Source organism: Eupeodes corollae, chromosome 3 (genome assembly GCF_945859685.1).
Source record: "Eupeodes corollae chromosome 3, idEupCoro1.1, whole genome shotgun sequence".
Classification (NCBI taxonomy): Eukaryota; Metazoa; Arthropoda; class Insecta; order Diptera; family Syrphidae; genus Eupeodes; species Eupeodes corollae.
The window spans coordinates 41,703,394-41,721,720 of NC_079149.1; the positions used below are offsets into that span (position 1 = coordinate 41,703,394).

Here is an 18,327-nt window from a genome sequence, read left to right on the forward strand (position 1 = left end):
ATATCAGCATTTTTGCCTCTAATATGTAAGGGTTCCAAACCTATCAGATTTAATCGATCGGATTAAGGAGGCAAGTTGGATGTATCATCCCAGGGGAGCCCACGTAAGTCAAATCGAACGAAACGTCTTTGACCATTTTCAATTCGGTGGGAATGGTTTTCATAATTCTCTTAATAAATCTGTTAATAAAACCGAGAGATCTATTAGCTTTATTAATAATTTGGTACCAAAATGTCTAATAGAATTGACTACGTTGACTGCGTCATTAAGGACGTAGTATACTCTATGACAGTGTTTTTCAAACTTTTTGAATAGGCGACCCCTTTGCTAGTAACAAAATTTTGGCGACCCCCCATTATAATGTGTCAGTTATTTAAAAAGTTACATACACTGAACCCCTTCCAAGCCCGACCTTATTACACAAGATTTTACATATTCGCGATGAAATTTTCACCCGTGTTGCCAAAAAAATTTTAAAATTGTAGCAGGCCTAGCAGTAATTTTCATTTTTTTGAATTCCTAAGTGCGCATCAGAATTGTCATTTAATATTTTTCACTTGAGAGTAAATGTACTTATTTAAAGATTAAGTGTTTTGTTGTGTTTTTTACGAGTGATTATGGACAAGTTTCTCAAAAGACCGTTGCAGCCTTGCACATCCGGTGCGAGTGGAAGCGGAGGAAGCAACGAAAAAAAAATAGACTTTATGACGTAAAATATCTTAAATATGGTTTCACAGTTTTAAATAATAAGCCTCAATGTGTTCTTTGTTGTGAAGTTTTATCTGCCGAAAGCATGAAACCATCAAAGCTTATGCGACATCTCTCAACGAAACATTCCAAAGAAGCAGATATGTAAGCCGTTCGATTTTTTCGAACGCAAATTGAAATCGCTTAACCAGCAACAAAGTACTGTGGTCCAGGTAAGAAAAATAAGTCTTATTTTAATGCCCTTTATTATTTTTGGATCAAAAATCGCGACCTAAATACAAACATACATTATGTTCATAGGTAAAAGGGTCTGTAGGTACATGTACTGACCGGCTTAAATTCGCGAAAAATACCTACGCTTTTTTCCATGTTTGATCTATTTTGCTACATACATATACGTATTGTAATTTTGATTTACTGTTTCGTTTGATATATTCTTTTTGTTTTAAAATTTGTTTTAGCTATCGAGTGCCAATGAGAAAGCGTTGTTAGCTAGCTATCAAGTAGCATACCGAGTCGCCAAAGCAGGGAAACCTCACACAATTGCTGAGAATCTTATTTTTCCCGCGGCCCTTGATATGGTTGAAACTATTTTGGGCAAACAGGAGGCAGATAAACTTAAAAATATACCACTTTCTGACAATACAATTGAGCGGAGAATAAATGACATGGCCGTTGACATTCAAGAACAATTAATTGAAAAATTAAAGAAGAGTCCACATTTTGCCTTGCAACTGGATGAATCTACTGATGTTTCAGACTGTGCACAGTTTGTGGTATTTGTTCGCTTTGAAGCAGAGGAAAACATTGAAGAAGAAATTTTATTTTGCAAAGCTCTTCCTGCTAATACTACTGGCCAGTGCTTGTCAGGGATGAGAATGCTAAGCAAGAAAAGTGAAACATTTTGCCCAAAAAAACGAAGTAGATTTGTAAAATATGTAGCAGATAATGAAAAAAACACAAAAAACACCACCTAGTCTTACTTAGACGTAAAATTGTATGTATTTGAAGGTTAAATGCTTCTTGAAATTCACAAAATTCAGTTTGTCGTTTAGAACTGTGAGAAAAATAAAAATAAACATCTTGTAGGTATGTCTCAATTTGAAATTCAATTTTCTTTATTTCCGCTGATGCACATAAATGCAGCGAATGACAGGCACAATGAATCAATTCAACACATCTTAAATGAAATTTTGTGCGTTAGACAACATTTTAAAACGAAGCAGAAATAATTTGCTACGTAGCAGATACATACAAATAAATTAATGAAGTAGATCTGCTACATATGAAGTAAATACTCATCTCTGGTGCTTGTACGATATGTTTTTAGAAAGCTCTCGCGACTACGAGATTGATTGAACAAAATGTTTTGCTATTTGTAGCGATGGTGCTAAAGCTTTGACGGGCAACAAAAGTGGGCTCATTGCAAAATTAAAATTGATAATGCCAAACGTTTCATGGACACACTGCTTTCTTCATCGACAAGTTTTGGCATCCAAGGTGTTACCTTCTGGATTAAATGATGTGCTCAAAGATGTGATTAGAGTTGTGAACTCTATTAAAGGCAAGGCCTTGCAAAGTCGGCTGTTTAGGATCATATGTGATGAAATGGGTTCACTCCATCAAAATCTCCTTTTTCACACAGAGGTCAGATGGCTATCAAAAGGAAAGGTATTGACACGAGTTTTGGAATTGAAAGCCGAATTATTGATGTTCTTACAAGTTTCAAAATCTGGAAATTCGGATCATTTTTCTGATCCCACCTGGCTCTTAAAATTATCAATTCGTGCTGATCTTTTAAACCACTTAAACATATTGAATAAGAGCCTCCAAGGGAGAGAAGAAAGCATTATAACTGCAAAAGATAAAATCAGAGGATTCCTCGCAAAACTTCGTTTGTGGTCAGAGTCTTTACAAACAAACAGTTTTGATTATTTTCCCTGCTTTCAAAAGACGCTCGAAGAAATTTCATCAGATGAATCGATATCATTAGACTCTCATATTCATCTCATGGAAGAGAGTTTACATAATTTAGAGAAGAAACTATTAAGTTACTTTCCGAAACTGGATTCTGAAAGTGGAGATGTACAAAGATGGGTATTAAATCCTTTTTTGAATATGTCAGTCAAACTCGCGGATCTACCATCGGTAAAGATGAAAGAAAATCTTATTGATTTAGCTGCAGATGGCATGCTGAAAATGGAATTCAATTTGAAAACGATTGACAATTTCTGGATAATGAGAAGAGGATAGTATCCTGAGCTTACAAACGAGGCTTTGAAGTTATTGCTGTCATTCGCCACTTCATACCTGTGTGTTTAAAACTAAAAAAGAAACAGACTGAATTTGGAAAATGATTTAATCTTAAATGTGTCAAAAATTAATCCAAGATTTCAACGTTTATTAAAAAATAAACAGGCACACATGTCGCACTAAATTTTTTTTTGTTTTATTTAATTTTTTTTTAGCATAGGACTTTTGTTTATTCATCTTACCGGCTTGCGACCGCGACCCCCCAAGAATCTCTTCGCGATTGGAATTGTTTGTGCGAAAAGGTCATTTGTTTACTTTTAACTCTAGGAAATTATGCACGCACCAAGCATCAAAGATATTAAGACCATTTTGCAAAAGTAAAGACTCAGATGGAGTTGAGATAATCTTAAACATTTTCTTATCATCCGCAAAACACTAGGATATCTGAGTTTTTTAATTTAAGACAGGCATCGTTAACAGACAAGACGAAGAGAAGGGGGCCAACGTGACTACCTTGTGGGACTCCAAAAAGTTTTGGGATGCATGAAAGTCTTGCAATAGGTCTATAATTCTTAATTTCAGTTAAACTGCCTTGTTTATGAATGGGAAATATAAATGAATCTTTCCATATGTGAGGAAACACACATTGGAAAAGAGAGAGCTCAAAGAGTGCAGTTAGAGGCTTTGACAGAGAATGCATACAATTTTTTAGAAGAACTGATGGGACGCCATCAGGACCAGGGCTATAGTTTTCATTGAGGCTTACAATTTTGGCAAGTTACATTTCTTTAGTCAATGTAAAAGATAAAAGCGAGGTAACCAAAGTAGTGTGGATCAGGATTACGATTTGCTAAAGTATTAAGCAAATAGATTTGTTATAGTTGTTGGGTCTGAGGAGATTATTTTTGAGAAACTCATTGAAGGTGCGGAAACCCATCCGATTTTCGTTTGACATTTATAAACTTGAGAAATGTCCTCGCATCAGAAAGAAGGTTATTTTCCATTTGGTTAAGGTATTGGTTACACAGACATTCCCTTAATTCAGAGGAAGAAGTATAGGCGAGAAGATAGTTGATGTAGTCGGTATCAGATTTGGACTATAAAAAGATCTTCCAAATTGTTACGGGTATTTCTTAGGCTACGGAGCTCTCTGTTGTACCAAGGTGGAGCAGAGGTGAAATCTTTTTTACGAGAGAACGGTACTGATTCTTCAATACAGTATGAGAGAATCAAATAAAACCAATTTGTAAGGGACTCTACTGTTAAGTGGAGAGAACTTAATTCAAAGCCGGCTGAGCTTAGAAGATTTAAATAACCACCACATGAATAGTTGCCAGCATCGGTTCTTTTGAGGTGATTTTCGACAACTTTTTGACACATGTTGGTTGGCATCTACGCCATAACTTGACGAATGTGGGTTTTTAAGTGCTCAAGAGTTAAAGGTTAACTGCATAAACACGGTCTTTCGCTTAGCCCAACAAACGCCACGCAGGAAATGTCTCTTGCACTAAAACCATATTCGATCGAATTGTGTGTCATGTGGCTCTGCGGTTGAAAATCCATATTCTCTAAGTCGTGTTCTTCAATAGCAGGAAACAAAGTCGGTAATCATGTGACCATAAAGTTACGAATTAACGGTGACAGTCGTTCCATCGGCGTTTGCGAAGAAGTAAGGTCCAATCACAACTGCGGACCAAAGTGCGCACCGAACAGTATTTTTTGGTGGATGTAATACGACAATTTTGCTTATTAAAAATCCCACCGAGTGAGAAATGCTTCGTCACTAAATTGATCCATTTTCGTAAATGTTAAAACTTTCAACTGAAAAAATTAAATTGGTTTTACAACTTAGATTGGCACATTTCAAATTCTAAGGTTTTCTCTCAGTTTATATTTAATTTTTTAATTATGAAATTGATTGTTAATGTCACATTTTGGAATAATAGAAAATTACATCTGCAGTCGAATCGGTTTGGAGTATTTTGGCTTAATGGCTGCGTTCAATCTTGTTATGGATGAATTTATAAGATATCTTATTGAAAGAGTTGTATACCTAATTTGAGATAGAATTGCAAAAAAAAAAACAACTTTCAAACTCCAAAATTAAGTTTTCAATTGATAAAAAAGTTTATTGAATCATAGCAAAAAAATAAAAATTAGATATAAATTTCAAGCTGCTTCAAATTGAACCACATGTTCAATCAGCTGTTCTGGTAACAAAAAGGTATCCGGATACCTTATCGCTCTGAGATTGAACCCATGCAAGTTAAGAAATAAACAATTAGATCCGTGTAACGGGCAAGGTAAAGCTTTTATTGAAATTAATCGTGATTGGTTATGAAAATTCTATACTGATCGATCGGAAATCACACAAAGTATTTTTTGTTAAGAAAAAAAAACAACAATTGGCCATTTATTTCTCGCTTAAAATATATTTGCTCTGTTTTCCGGACGGAAATTCATTTTCCCGATTTTTAAATCTTACAAAATTCCAATGACAGATGTCGGCCAGTAAAAAATGTTAGATGGATTTTAATCAGCAATTATTTTTTCAATACCCGTGTTTTGTTGGAAAATGTATCCATTGTATAGTAGGATCTTGCACGAATAACAAAAACAATATGATAGTATGAATACTAGTGATACAAGTTAGAGTAGAATCGTACTGGGTTTTTGACATTTATACGAGTCTCGAATGGATCTTATGTGATTTCGTTCTCAAATGTTGGTATGATTGATATTGCATTTGTATCTCGATGGCTGTGTTCGTTGAGTAGTTGTGCATTTGGAATGATGTGTTTTCCATTGGGGAAAAAAATCAATATGTTACTGTTGATTTTATTTGGTTTTGTTAATGAAAATGGACTAATTGGGCTTATTTTGCAAGAGAAAACAATAGGAAAGATAATTAAGTTTTGCTATGCTAAAGTGCTGTCTGGCTACTGCGGGTCATTACGCTGGTAATTTCTCATTGCACTATATATGGAATACCAAAAAAACGCAATCAATAACAGAAATTTTTAATGATCGCTATAATGATCGCCAATGATTGGTTTTAATGATGAAAACCAATGATAGCTATAATTGGCCCATAAGGTCACGAGTAATAGCTAAATCACTTATAACCTTAGCCGATTCCAATAAAAATTCCAACAAATTTGGCATTAATCACTTATTCCGAATCAAACTGTATTGCCGACATTAAATTACTGAACTACGTCAATACATTGTTCTGATTATGTCATAGGGAAATGTCACACAGTGATTTCGTGATGTACAATGAATATTAAATCTTATTTTTTATGATTTATGTTTCTATTAGTCATAATTTTATTTGAGAAACGTGTATCGTTCTTTAATATGTACAAAAAATCCCACATAAGCAAATAATAAAGTATGAATCTATACTTAGATTTTATTTAGTATTGACTAAAGTTTCTCATGTAATTTATACTTATTTTTATATTGGCATAAAGTTAAAGAAAATGTCTAATCTAAATATATTCCAAGCAAATAGTAATAAAATTAATACATGAACATGCATATCAATTTATTTGCAAACAAAATAAACAACAAACAGAACTAACTATAATTTTTTGTATATTGATTAACTCAAACAACCTCATTTTTATTTTCGGATAATTCGTATATCATCTTTGAGAAAATATATAAATCGAACGAAAATAAATCTGGATGCCGTGTGTGAATCTATCGAGAAACGCAATCAAAACATTTCGTGCCACAATGATATTGAACCAAAGTTCAATAAATACGTTCCATTTATTCGCACACATTATATTTATATTTGAACGATATTCCAAACGAATTAAATTTATTTGTTTATTCCTACAAATGAACTTAACCTTTTGATAAATTATTTTCCTCACACAATATTTGGTCGTTTTAAGAAAATAAATTAGGACCCAAACTATATTAATAAAAAAAATATTCATTTAAGCGTCAGTAAGTAACCGCTTTCATTTCTTTAGTAAAACAAACCCCCATTCTGAAGTCCTTTATTTTGATGATATTCCAAGACTTCTTATAGTTCTGAAATATTTCCCTAATATAAATCAAGTCATACTCAAGTCATCCATCTACATTCCTAACATTAATTTTGCAAATTAAAGTCTTATAGGAACTCATACCTATAGTACGTATTGTATAACCTTTGACTTCCATTCCATACAATTTTATTCAAAGGATCAGCAAGAAAAGAAGCTCAATATACAAATTTTCAGCACCTTAAAGTATGTCAAAAGGATCTCAAAAATCCAGATAAAAGTTTCTCTCCGCCACTCAAACCATCTGCGAGCTATATAAAATAAGGTTTACCCTACACGTTATATGTACCTAGGTTCTATTATATAATAGAAGCTCAGAGCATTATAAAATCATTAAGGACCCAGCATAGAGTCAGAGAGTGCATGTTCAAGTTTTTGAACTCCTTTAGTTCGCCTTCCGCTCCCATAAGTATAAAGGATGTTGTTTACCTAAGGAGCGATGGTATTTTCATAATAATAATATTTTTTTTCCAGCCTTAACTCGTTGGTGTTTCTCGAGTCAGTATAAGATGAAAGCTGTAGAATTTCAAAATAAAAAAAATAATAATATTTCTTGGTCCTTCAGCAGGATGAATGAGGAGCTGATTTCTTCATGAAGATGCAGTGTACTCAAGCCCAGAGGGAGTGTTGTACATTTTAAAGGTGTTATGAGAACATAACTGATTATAATAGAGAGACGGTATTTTTTCCTCTACTGAAGAACCCAATTTGTTTTGAAGTTTTGAAGTTAAACAAGAGGGTTAGGTTGGGGTATTGTTGGTAATGGGAGAGGTTAACCACGAGTGGTAAGTCCTTATGAAAGCGTTGATGGATGAATAGGAAAGTGTTGTGCGTATTTTATGCCATAATCAGGGCAGTAGATTAAACAAACATCAATAATTACTTTTTTCCTCGTGATACAAAATAAAATAATTTTTAAATAATTTGTAAACAACAATCAAGGATAAGAGAACAAAAATAAGTTGGTAGTCCGTTATATTAGCTGCATTTTATTACCAAAACTGATCCATTTGGGTAATAATAGAGCACGTAATACAAGAAAAATAAGTGATTCTGGTTTCTATCTGTGTCAATGTTAAAAACTTACAAAATAGTTTTAATTATGACGGGTAGATGGCTATTAAGTTTTTTCAATGGTAAGGTAGTGCGACCAAAAGAAAGCAAACAAGAAAAACAGAGATAGTTGTAAGAAATTTTATATAATTCTATGGATCATTGGCGATAGTATAATGCAGCTATTATTTTAGTGAAAATAGAGTTTCAGATGTTGACATGTAGGAAGCAGTTAGAAATAAATATTAAGGGTGTGTTCATTGATATTTATTCTTTATTTGTCTGCACTAGATTCCATGATATGGTTTCCGCAAGAATTTTTCTGTTATTTTTACATTAATTTATAAAAATATAGAAGACCTAAATCGCATTTACACATGTTGACAGGAGTTGTGGCGATTCCGATTCGGTTTTAAATGTACTTGTATATTACACATTTCGTTAAGTCATACATTTCGCTAAGTCTTACGCAACAACATTTTTGTAAGTTTAGGTTAATTAATAAATTTTATTATATTTAAAGAAAGTGAGTTTCATTTGGTTGTAATTAACACTAACAAAATAACCAACAACGAAGACAAAACAAATAACTCCAACAACGCTACAGCAACAGCACGAGCATTAGAAGATGCACCTGAAACAATTACTCGAGTTGCAATCCGTAAACCTCCATTTTGGGACGAGAAGCCCCAAATATGGTGCGCAAATCCAGGCCCATGTTCAAAACCGCAAATATCTCTAAAGATTCCTCGAAATTCAACACCATCATTGGTGCAGTAGAGTCTCAAGAATTGACTCAAGCCTCTGATGAGGTATTAAGCCCACCAAACGACAACAAATACGAGAATCTGAAGTCAGTGATCATAGAACGATTCGGAGACTCTAAACAACGTAAGATCAAAAAACTACTCTCTGATGTCGATCTTGGCGATAAGAGACCGTCACAGCTTCTTAACGAACTCAAGAAGCTTAGAGGTAATCTTATCGCCGACGAGTTTTTTATATCATTGTGGTTCAATGGTTTAGGTAAACGAAACAAGTACGTGCCATTCTACAAGCTTCAAATGGAGAGCTTATGGCTTTGTCTAAATTAGCTGACAAAACCATGGAAGTTGGCGATTTTTCTCATACTTCAGAAGTTAATGCAATGCAACACCATCTCAAGCTTTCCAAAATGAACTTTCCTTACAGCAACTACCAGTTCAACAAGAAATGCATTCAGTTGGCAATCAGTTAAATGAGTTATTAAGAAAATCACGATGTGACAGCAGCAACCATCGCAGTAGAAGCTTTAGTTCTCGGCCTTTTCGACTCGCTCTTCAAGGACACAACAAAGAAGAAACTGTAACTACTGCTGGTTTCAAAACATGTACGGTAGTGGTGCAGCAAAATGTCGTGAACCTTGTACCTTCAAAAGACAATCAAAAAATAGAAGTGCTCTTGTTGACCACGGCTACAAGAAGTAAACAACGCGTTGGTCAAACAATATTAAAATAAGTTGCTTACGATTCATCCTCCAAAAAAAAATATCTCATCGACAGCGGAGTAGAGATTTCAGTTGTACCTCCTTCATATAGTGATCGATTCTCACCATCGAAGACACATTGTTCGCTGAAATCGGCAGTACAATAAAAACATACGGAGAACGAAGACTTACACTGCACCTAGGATTGAGACGAGCATTGAGACCAAGGGTCCACTAGTTTTTTCTTGCCCACGTCGTCTGCACGGTGCTAAGTCGAGAGGTGGCCAAAAAGAATTCCAGTATTTGATGGAACAGGTCATAGGTTGCCCTTCTAAAAGCAACTGGGATAGTTCATTGCACATGCAGCAAAGACCGAACGGCGAGTAGCGTGCATGTGGGGACTATCGGGCCCTTAACAATATCATAAAGTAATTTTGAAGTTCAAAAAACCTTTCATCGCCATGGCCAAATGATCTTACAAAAGCTTATAAATGGCAACATCAAAAACGATAAAACGCCAATCAAATGAACAAGTGAATCTGAAGTTACATTTGACAGATGCAGTTCCACACTCCTCAATCATATAACTGTTTTAGATGCACCCCTTTTACTTAGTACCGATGCATCAGACGTTATCGGTGCAGTCCTCCATCAGTGGTCATGGAAGTTTGCGACCAATTGGATTTTTTTCTAGGAAGATCACAGGCAGACAACAAAAGATTAGTGTGTATGACCGCGAGTTGCTGGCAGTCTTAAGAGACTTCCGCCTAGGGGCCGACCATACAAAACCCTCACTTTTGCATTCAACAGATCGACAGAATCAGCTTTACCTAGACAAATTAGACAGCTCGATTTTATTTCACACTTCAGCACTAACCTGAGGCACATCGATGGTAAAAGGAACATGGTTGGTGACACATTATACCAAATAAACACAGTACACGAGATGAAGTCCACAGTGATGGAAGCATCAACCATAGCCGAAGAGCAATCAAAGCACCAACATTTCTCGAATATTATGAGTGAAGTCAAATATTGTTCAACAACTGTCAAACCTTTTGTCATTTCAGGTAGTACTAAACCACTCTACTGCGACACTAGCTCTAGAATTATTTCCCACTTACATGGACTATCACATCCTGGAAGAGAGCGACTTTAAAACTGATCTCGGAACGTTCTGTGTGCCCAGGTATGAGGAAAGAAATTACAGCGGCATTCCATGCCAAAAGAACTAAATTCAGCGACATAACCAACAAGAATACGGTTCATATTCGCAACCTGAAGCCCGCTTCGACTACATAAACACTGATCTCGTCGGACCACTGCCTACATCGCAAGGTTGCCGCTACATCCTCACATGTATCGACCGGTTTTCGAGATGGACTAATGCTTTTCCTTTACCTGACATCACCGCTGAAACCATAGCAAGATCATTAATATCTGGATGAATAGCACGTTATGGTATTCCGCTAAAAATCACCACTGATCTTGGACGACATTTTGAATGTAACATTTTTAAAGGGCTTACACGTTCCTTAGGTATAAAACATCTTAAGACAACACCCTACCATCCCCAATCGAATGGGATACTTGAAAGATGGCATCGGACGTGAAAAATAGCAATTCAGTGTTATGAGATGGATGACTGGTTTGGTGTTTTGACAAAGATTTTGCTGGGTTTACGCTCTACCTACAAGGAAGACATCAAGCCTACTTCTGCCGAGATGATGTTTGGAACAACGCTTCGCTTACCAGGAGATTTCTTCGGCAGTCAACGAAAAATCCAAGACCAGACCGATTTCTTGAAGGATATGCGCCGTACAATGTCTAAACATCAGCCTTTTCCCACATCATGCCATGACAAAGCTAAAATATTTGTCCAACCCAGTAGTCAAACAGCTACTCACGTTTTCGTTCGAAGTGACGCTGTTCGAACACCTCTTCAGCAGCCCTATTATGGGCCGTATGAAGTCCTTAGCCGTAAGGAAAAGTATTTCAAGCTGAAAATAAGGAACTGAGCGGTAAACATTTCAATTGATCGACTTAAAACTCCTTTTATTCCTAAAGCTATAGTAAATGATGCCATATAGGAACGAGGTTGTAACCCAAAAGAAGCAGTGCCCGGAAAACTACATACACAACAAGGTCTGGAAGAAAAGTTCGACTAAAAACTCCGTTCTAAAGGGGAGTGGTGTGGCGATTCGGTTCTAAATGTACTTGTATATTACACATTTCGTTAAGTCATACATTTCGCTAAGTCCTACACTTTTTCTTTTATTTCCTTTTAGAAAAATGAACGAATGATGTAAATATAGGTGGCTCAGCGATAACCTTCCTCTTTTATTGTTCTGCTTACGCCTCGTAAACAATAAAAAAAGCTCTGAACCTTACGATCCGTCAAAAATTGAAAGTTGAGAATGTGCTTTGTTGATAATACCAGAGGTCTGTTCTTTTTCCATTGATTGCTTGATTTGAAAGTTATTATGTCAAAAAAAATTTCAAATGTCATTGTTTCAAATTATTGGAATTTGTAAGAATATACGAATGACAATTGTTATAAATTATTCATCTGTCAAACTTCCAAAATCAAAAATGAAACAAAATATTTGAATAACTTTTTTTAACCATGGTAATGAACATTTGTAGTTTGATTAAGATACCGAATGGCTGTTAAATTCATCGTTTTGGCCAAACCAACAAATTATTCACTTTGAAAGTTCAGCACTCTTAAAACTCATCTTCCTGGCATAGTTGTGGATTGTTACAAATCGCATCTATTTGACACTTCAAAAATTATCTAAGGAACGATGTAATGATATAATATTGATACAAATCGATACAAAGACTTAATGGCTGAATCACAAACACGCTTCAGCTTCGTCTGCGTTACGGTGGGCCTGCTTCGAAGTTGCTTTGAATGACATTTCTTTTATTTCATCCCTCCAAAGAGCAAATATTTTAATTGTTGACATTTTTTTACAGCTGATGAGTTGTCAGACAAAGCAAATGTTCAGATAATTGAACTAGAGCTTCCGTTTGGAGTCACATTACGTTCTTTTCCTTACGATTGTCAAACGAAACGTGAGATCGAAGCTCCATTGTGATAGCATGCATTGAATTCCTATATCTGAACTCGTAAACGTCAGGCGAAGCCAAAGCTGAAGCGTGTTTGAGTTTCAGCCATAAGAGCTTTGTCTTAATGCAAAATAACTTAATTTATGGAGTGCCTGGCTCCAGCGATATTCTTAGTTTATCTTGAGTGGTGCAAAATTTTGGAGCGAATTTTTAAATTTATCAAATAGGTAGCAGGTTCAAGTGACAGTTGCTTGGATAACGGGGTATTCGAAAATGTACTTCTTATTGAAAATTTTAATCAATTCAAATTTGAGCTCAAAATAATCTCGCTTCAAATGCGTTGTAATGTACAAGTGTACATAATAATCATAACACCGATTAAACAAACCCTCTAACAAGTTTAAAACAAAGAGCGCACTAGATAATCATTCAAATAATATGAAAACATTCGTTAAGACATGCACGTGCCTCCTAAGGAAAAAACCTCACCCATTTTGGTGTGTGAATGATGGCTTAAAATTTCAAAATAAATAACACCGTAGCTTCCAGATTGCAACGTTTATAAATCTTTTGGAAAAATTTGCATTTTGACACTCCTTTTGAAGCTGCTGCAGCTCTCTATGGCCTCTTGATATGTGCGCGCTCCGTTCCGTTATAGATATTAGATAATCATGTCAAAAGGAAACTATCCGACGGCAACGCGACGTCTCTGTGCCAAAAAGGAACCCCGATGAGAAGCTAAACAAAGAAGCTGAGCCATACCCCAAAAAATCAAAACCTGATGATAACTCCATAGGGGCATCTATACATAACTATGCACCAGCATCTACATACAAAAGACACTTCCTCAAAAAATATGCAACTTTTGGGTGCATGAATAACAGAGGATGCCCACTAATCTTTAACACGTTCATTATTCATTGTCTATAGAGATAAAGACTTTTACCACCACCTGGGCTTCTTCTTGTCTTTCTTGCATTTCCATCTGCAATGTGGAATTGAAGAAATGACTTGAACCAAGATTAAGGTTGCTTCATCATCGATGCGATATGACATTTTATTACCAAATTAAGGTGTAATGCTCATGCTCAATGTTTAGCTCATGCCCTCAATGCAATTGTTCGTTGTTGTTGCTGTTGTTTTGAAGAAATGTCCAAAGGCGGATGACTTCTCGCCTTCAAAAAAAAATCACCTTCTGATGGTTATGGTTGTTATTTTTCTTTAATTCTTCCAAGTCTTTCAGAGGAAACTTCAAACTTAACCAAATAATTCCTATGGCGTTGCTGTGCATTCAAAAATACAATGGAGAAAGCTTGCTGTTACACCCCGTCGTCATCGTTATACTCTTTCACAATCTGGCAAGCCCATTATTTGGATGTGTTTTTTTTTAGGTTTTTGGGCCTTTCAATCTGCCTCATCAGTCATCAGAAGGATACAATCATCTGATATAGCTTTTAATAAAAAAAACAGTAAAAATCGTATCAGAGACAACATTCTCCAGTCCCCAAAACCCCAAGTGAAGTGTTGTGCTTGTAGACACCAAAGATTTAATCATCTGAAGGAGAAAATTTGTCATTTGTCAGAAAGATATCCATAATACAACACGCTGCTGAAAGTGAAGAGGCACGCCAATAACGAGAATTTCCCTGTCTGTCTGTCTGTCTGTAGGTCTATATGTCTGCCTGTTTTTGTCTGATTTTATTTATGTTTTGGATGACTGGGTGCGCTACCCATATAATAAATTTGATGGCAGCTTAAAGATATCGAAAAGGTCTCTATCGCAGCAATTTCAATTAATCTCTTGGATGACCTTTTTTTTCTTTGGTTGATTACTGAACTGAGATGATGATTACCTTCGATACGATGGGTGAATCGCATGTGAGTTTGTGTTTGAGGAAGTGAAAGTGCAATATTGAAACTTTGATGCTTCCTTCTTGGTTGAAAGATGATGATAGAAAAATGTCGGTCAGATGTCATTAGGAAGAAAATTCTCTTAGCTTTCAAATATAAACTAATCGGACTCGACGTGCAGACTACCGAAGAAGGAAATTGGTAATGCAATAAACAAAAATTTAAAGTGGGAGGTTTTGGATATATTTTACGATCCAAGTGCAATCATAGCCTAAAATCTCAGTTTGTCAAAATTAAAACTATCAAAAATAATAACAGTCAAGCCATTGATCTGCAATGTTGTTACAACGGTGAACCAGAGAGAAACAATCTGTCAAAAACTTAATTGTGTAGGAGTAAAACTTAATATTTTTATTTAAAAGAGATACAACTTGGAAAAGTGTAATTACATCCAATTTAAATGAAACATTGGCATGAATCGATAGTTTTGATTGAATCCTTTAATCTCTGTATGAGGTCTTGCATTTCATTCAATTCGGAAGCCCTATTTGGATCGAGCTGTTTTAAGCTTTTTTTATAACTTTTTCAACAGATATTAAGAATCACTGTTCCAGCATTTTTCCACTTTCTTCACATGCTCTTAGATTGGTATCTATTGGATTGATGAACTATCCCGCAGAGGACAGAAAATAAATAGATAGACAGATTAGGAAAAGAGTGATATGCTAACGGTTGATCTAAGATGGTTCATGCGGACTAAGAAGTTGTCAATTCATTTATGTAAACTGAATTAAAGAAACAAGAAGAAAATAATGTTAGTTATGTTCTCGTGGAAATCTTCTGAAATTTGCCATGTATTTTAACAAAAAGAAATTGAGACACAGCTAAGTCATATAACTTTTTTTGTAAGTTAAGGTTCCATTCACACCGAAAAACTGACATCACAAACATTTGACTTTTCTTTGCACAACAAATAATCGATAACAAGGCTAATATTTGTATCGTTGACAGACGTCGTCGTTGCTTACAAGCAAAATCGAGAACTCAAGTTGAAATAGGTTTGGATTTTCAACCCGTGTTTTCATCGCACAGGTTTAAAAAGAGATAAATTGAGTTTCAGGGTTTTCTATTTAGCGTCTTTATCTTCAAACTTAAATACAAAAATTGTGATTGACATATGTATCAATATATTTTGTATTTCATATGATATTAAATATCTGAAATGTTTAAATTGTCAATAACTATGATGTGACATTAATTAAAGATTCTCATTACATTTATATTTAATAAATTACAATGAACATATCAATTATAAATAATTTTCAGAAGCATCTCTTCACTTCGTTTTAGTCAATTACTATTCACTTATTGTCTTTGCAATTCTGGAATCACATAAGCACGAAACTGTTATGTTGCTGGGTACTGCAATTTGCAATCCTGATGCATTATCAATCAGCTTGAGCAAGCAATAAATCAGTCTGATTTCCTTTTATCGATAACAATGGAAAAACTCTCTCGAGGAAAATAGATAAAATTCATCTCTCCACCTCCCCTCTCCCCCGCACCAAACAAAGCATCGCCAATAATGGTTCCCCTCCCGCTATTTTTCTTGAATCTTATTGAATCTTAAAATTTATCCAACATACAGAAATTCGAGTTCGTTGCATTGTTCTATTACATTCGGACAAATTGAACCGTTATTGCTTTCACATATACTCGTTTTCGACTGCGTTTTGTCCTCGCTGAATGACAAGAAACCTTATAACCTACAAAAGTCGGCACACAGCTGAGTATGGCTGGAAAATAATTAAACTCTTTGTACATCTGTCTTTAAGTGCCATTGTGGACTTACTATTACTATCATTCCTCTATCTTAGAGAAGGAAGGTATGTTATATGTACGGTACGTACGTCACTCGCATTCGTTGTCGTTGTCTTCGTCCGTCATTGACGTTTGCGTTGTATGGTCGTCTGAAAGAATTGAAGATTGAAGAGTTGAAGTTCCATTATGCTCCGTCGAAGGAGGATTGGAAAATTGGTACTACTCGTGGTCGTTTTGGTTGTCGTTGTTGGTCGGTCGTCATTCTCCTCCTACTCTGGCAAGATTTATGAGTGAAACTATTTTACTTGATTCCAGGGATTGGTGACTTTTTGTTTGAAAATCTAAGCAGAAGATCTCCCGCCATTTCACTGTATTGATGATGATGACGATGTTGATGATGATGATGGTGATGGGATCCATGATGGGCTGGGAGATGTGGATTTTCCAGAGATTGCGTGGGAATCAAAAGCCGCGGGTATATTTTGGTCCATTATTCCCCCGCAACGACAACAAAAACAAAATTAACTTTGCATTTTGGTTGGATTTCGATGAAGTCCCGTTTTACAACATGTGCTGCGCTGACAAATGAGTCAATAAATATGGCATCAGTTAAATTGTCGACTTAAACTTTACTTTAGGATGTTTGTGAATTTGCATTGATTGGATTGTATATATAAAAGTCCAATAGGTTAAATTGTAAAGTTTTTAGATACGGTCTACCTGATCATTTTGTAGTCTTCAATATTTGACTTTGCCATAGGCACAAGACAATTTTGTGCTTGGGCGAATTTCTCTTGAGGTATAGTTTGATGTGGGATTTTTAAAATGACCTTCTTTATTGAAGTACCTTACTTCATGTAAGTACTTGGCCACACCCACTTTAATGCATCTATCCAAAAGTGGGTCACAAAGCTATTTCTATAGCTCATCTGAGTCATAGTGCAAGCAGGGGTTTTGCGTATTAAGAAAAACAGTAATAAGTTCTTGAATGAAACGTCCTTCTCGTTGACATGTGAGCATTTGAAATAAACTTTCTGTCGTGCAAAATAAAACAGATGTGGTATTGTAACAAAAAACTTTTTGATGGGATTAGATGTAAAACGTCTAATTCAGCCAAATGGGTCATTAACTTTAAATGACAGCTGAATTTGACAGGTGTCTACTGCCAGTGCTGCCAACTTCAAACAACGAAATAAATGACCATTTAATTTAAATAAATACCTGCATGTCTAAAACTTAACAACTTCCCACATGATTTTTTCTTTTCATATACCAACCATCTCCAAGCAACTCAAACGGCCTTGAAGAGAGTAGAACATGTAAAATCCACATTTGCCTGATTATTGTGTACCTCCCAGTTTGTTAGCAAACGTTGTTTCTCTTCTTCAAAACACAGTTATTGCAGTAATTTTGTTCCTGCATCCAATTAATATGTTAGATTCAACTCTTCATCGATTTAGGTGTATCCTGCATATAAAATTATATATCTTTTGTTGTAATTGCTCATTAAATTGACTCTTCATCTTCCTTCATTCGCATATATGAACCCAAATCATAACAAAGTGATTATCTTCTGGATGATGATGCAAACAGCATGCATCTATGTATCTTTACCCAGATCATAACATAAAGCCTAGCCATAAATGCATCCAACTTGAGATTGAGAAATGGAATATGCAAACCATGAACATTTTAACAATCACACTACCAATGACCAAACCAATCTGAATACAACTTCGAGTGGAAACGCCTAAAACCGCCCAAGACATCCTAAGAACAGCATCTAACCAAATATAATTTAGAACATATATCAGTATAACTAGATGAAAAAACCTACTTTGGTGCAAGATGTTGTGATTTCGGGAAAAATGTGAGGAACAATAACATGCATTTTAATAAATTTTTGACATTTTTACGAGATTGTAAAGTCCAAACAATTTACCGAGGTTAAAAGAATTCTCCAAAACAAATCTCTTTATATTAACAAAAGCTAAAATTAACTTTATGTCATTTTATTTTTGACATTTGATAACTAGG

The 18,327-nt window shown here is 35.3% G+C and overlaps 1 protein-coding gene across 1 annotated transcript; it reads left to right on the forward strand.

Moving 5' to 3' along the window:
• Nucleotides 1–231: 231 nt before the first annotated feature.
• On the forward strand, nt 232–9,315 carry LOC129950437 (SCAN domain-containing protein 3-like). The gene is made up of 5 exons (XM_056062379.1): nt 232–276; nt 1,170–1,602; nt 8,602–8,739; nt 8,823–9,053; nt 9,119–9,315. Exons 1-5 carry the CDS (start codon nt 232–234, stop codon nt 9,313–9,315), a joined length of 1,044 nt encoding a protein of 347 aa, XP_055918354.1.
• The last annotated feature ends 9,012 nt before the right edge of the window (nt 9,316–18,327 follow it).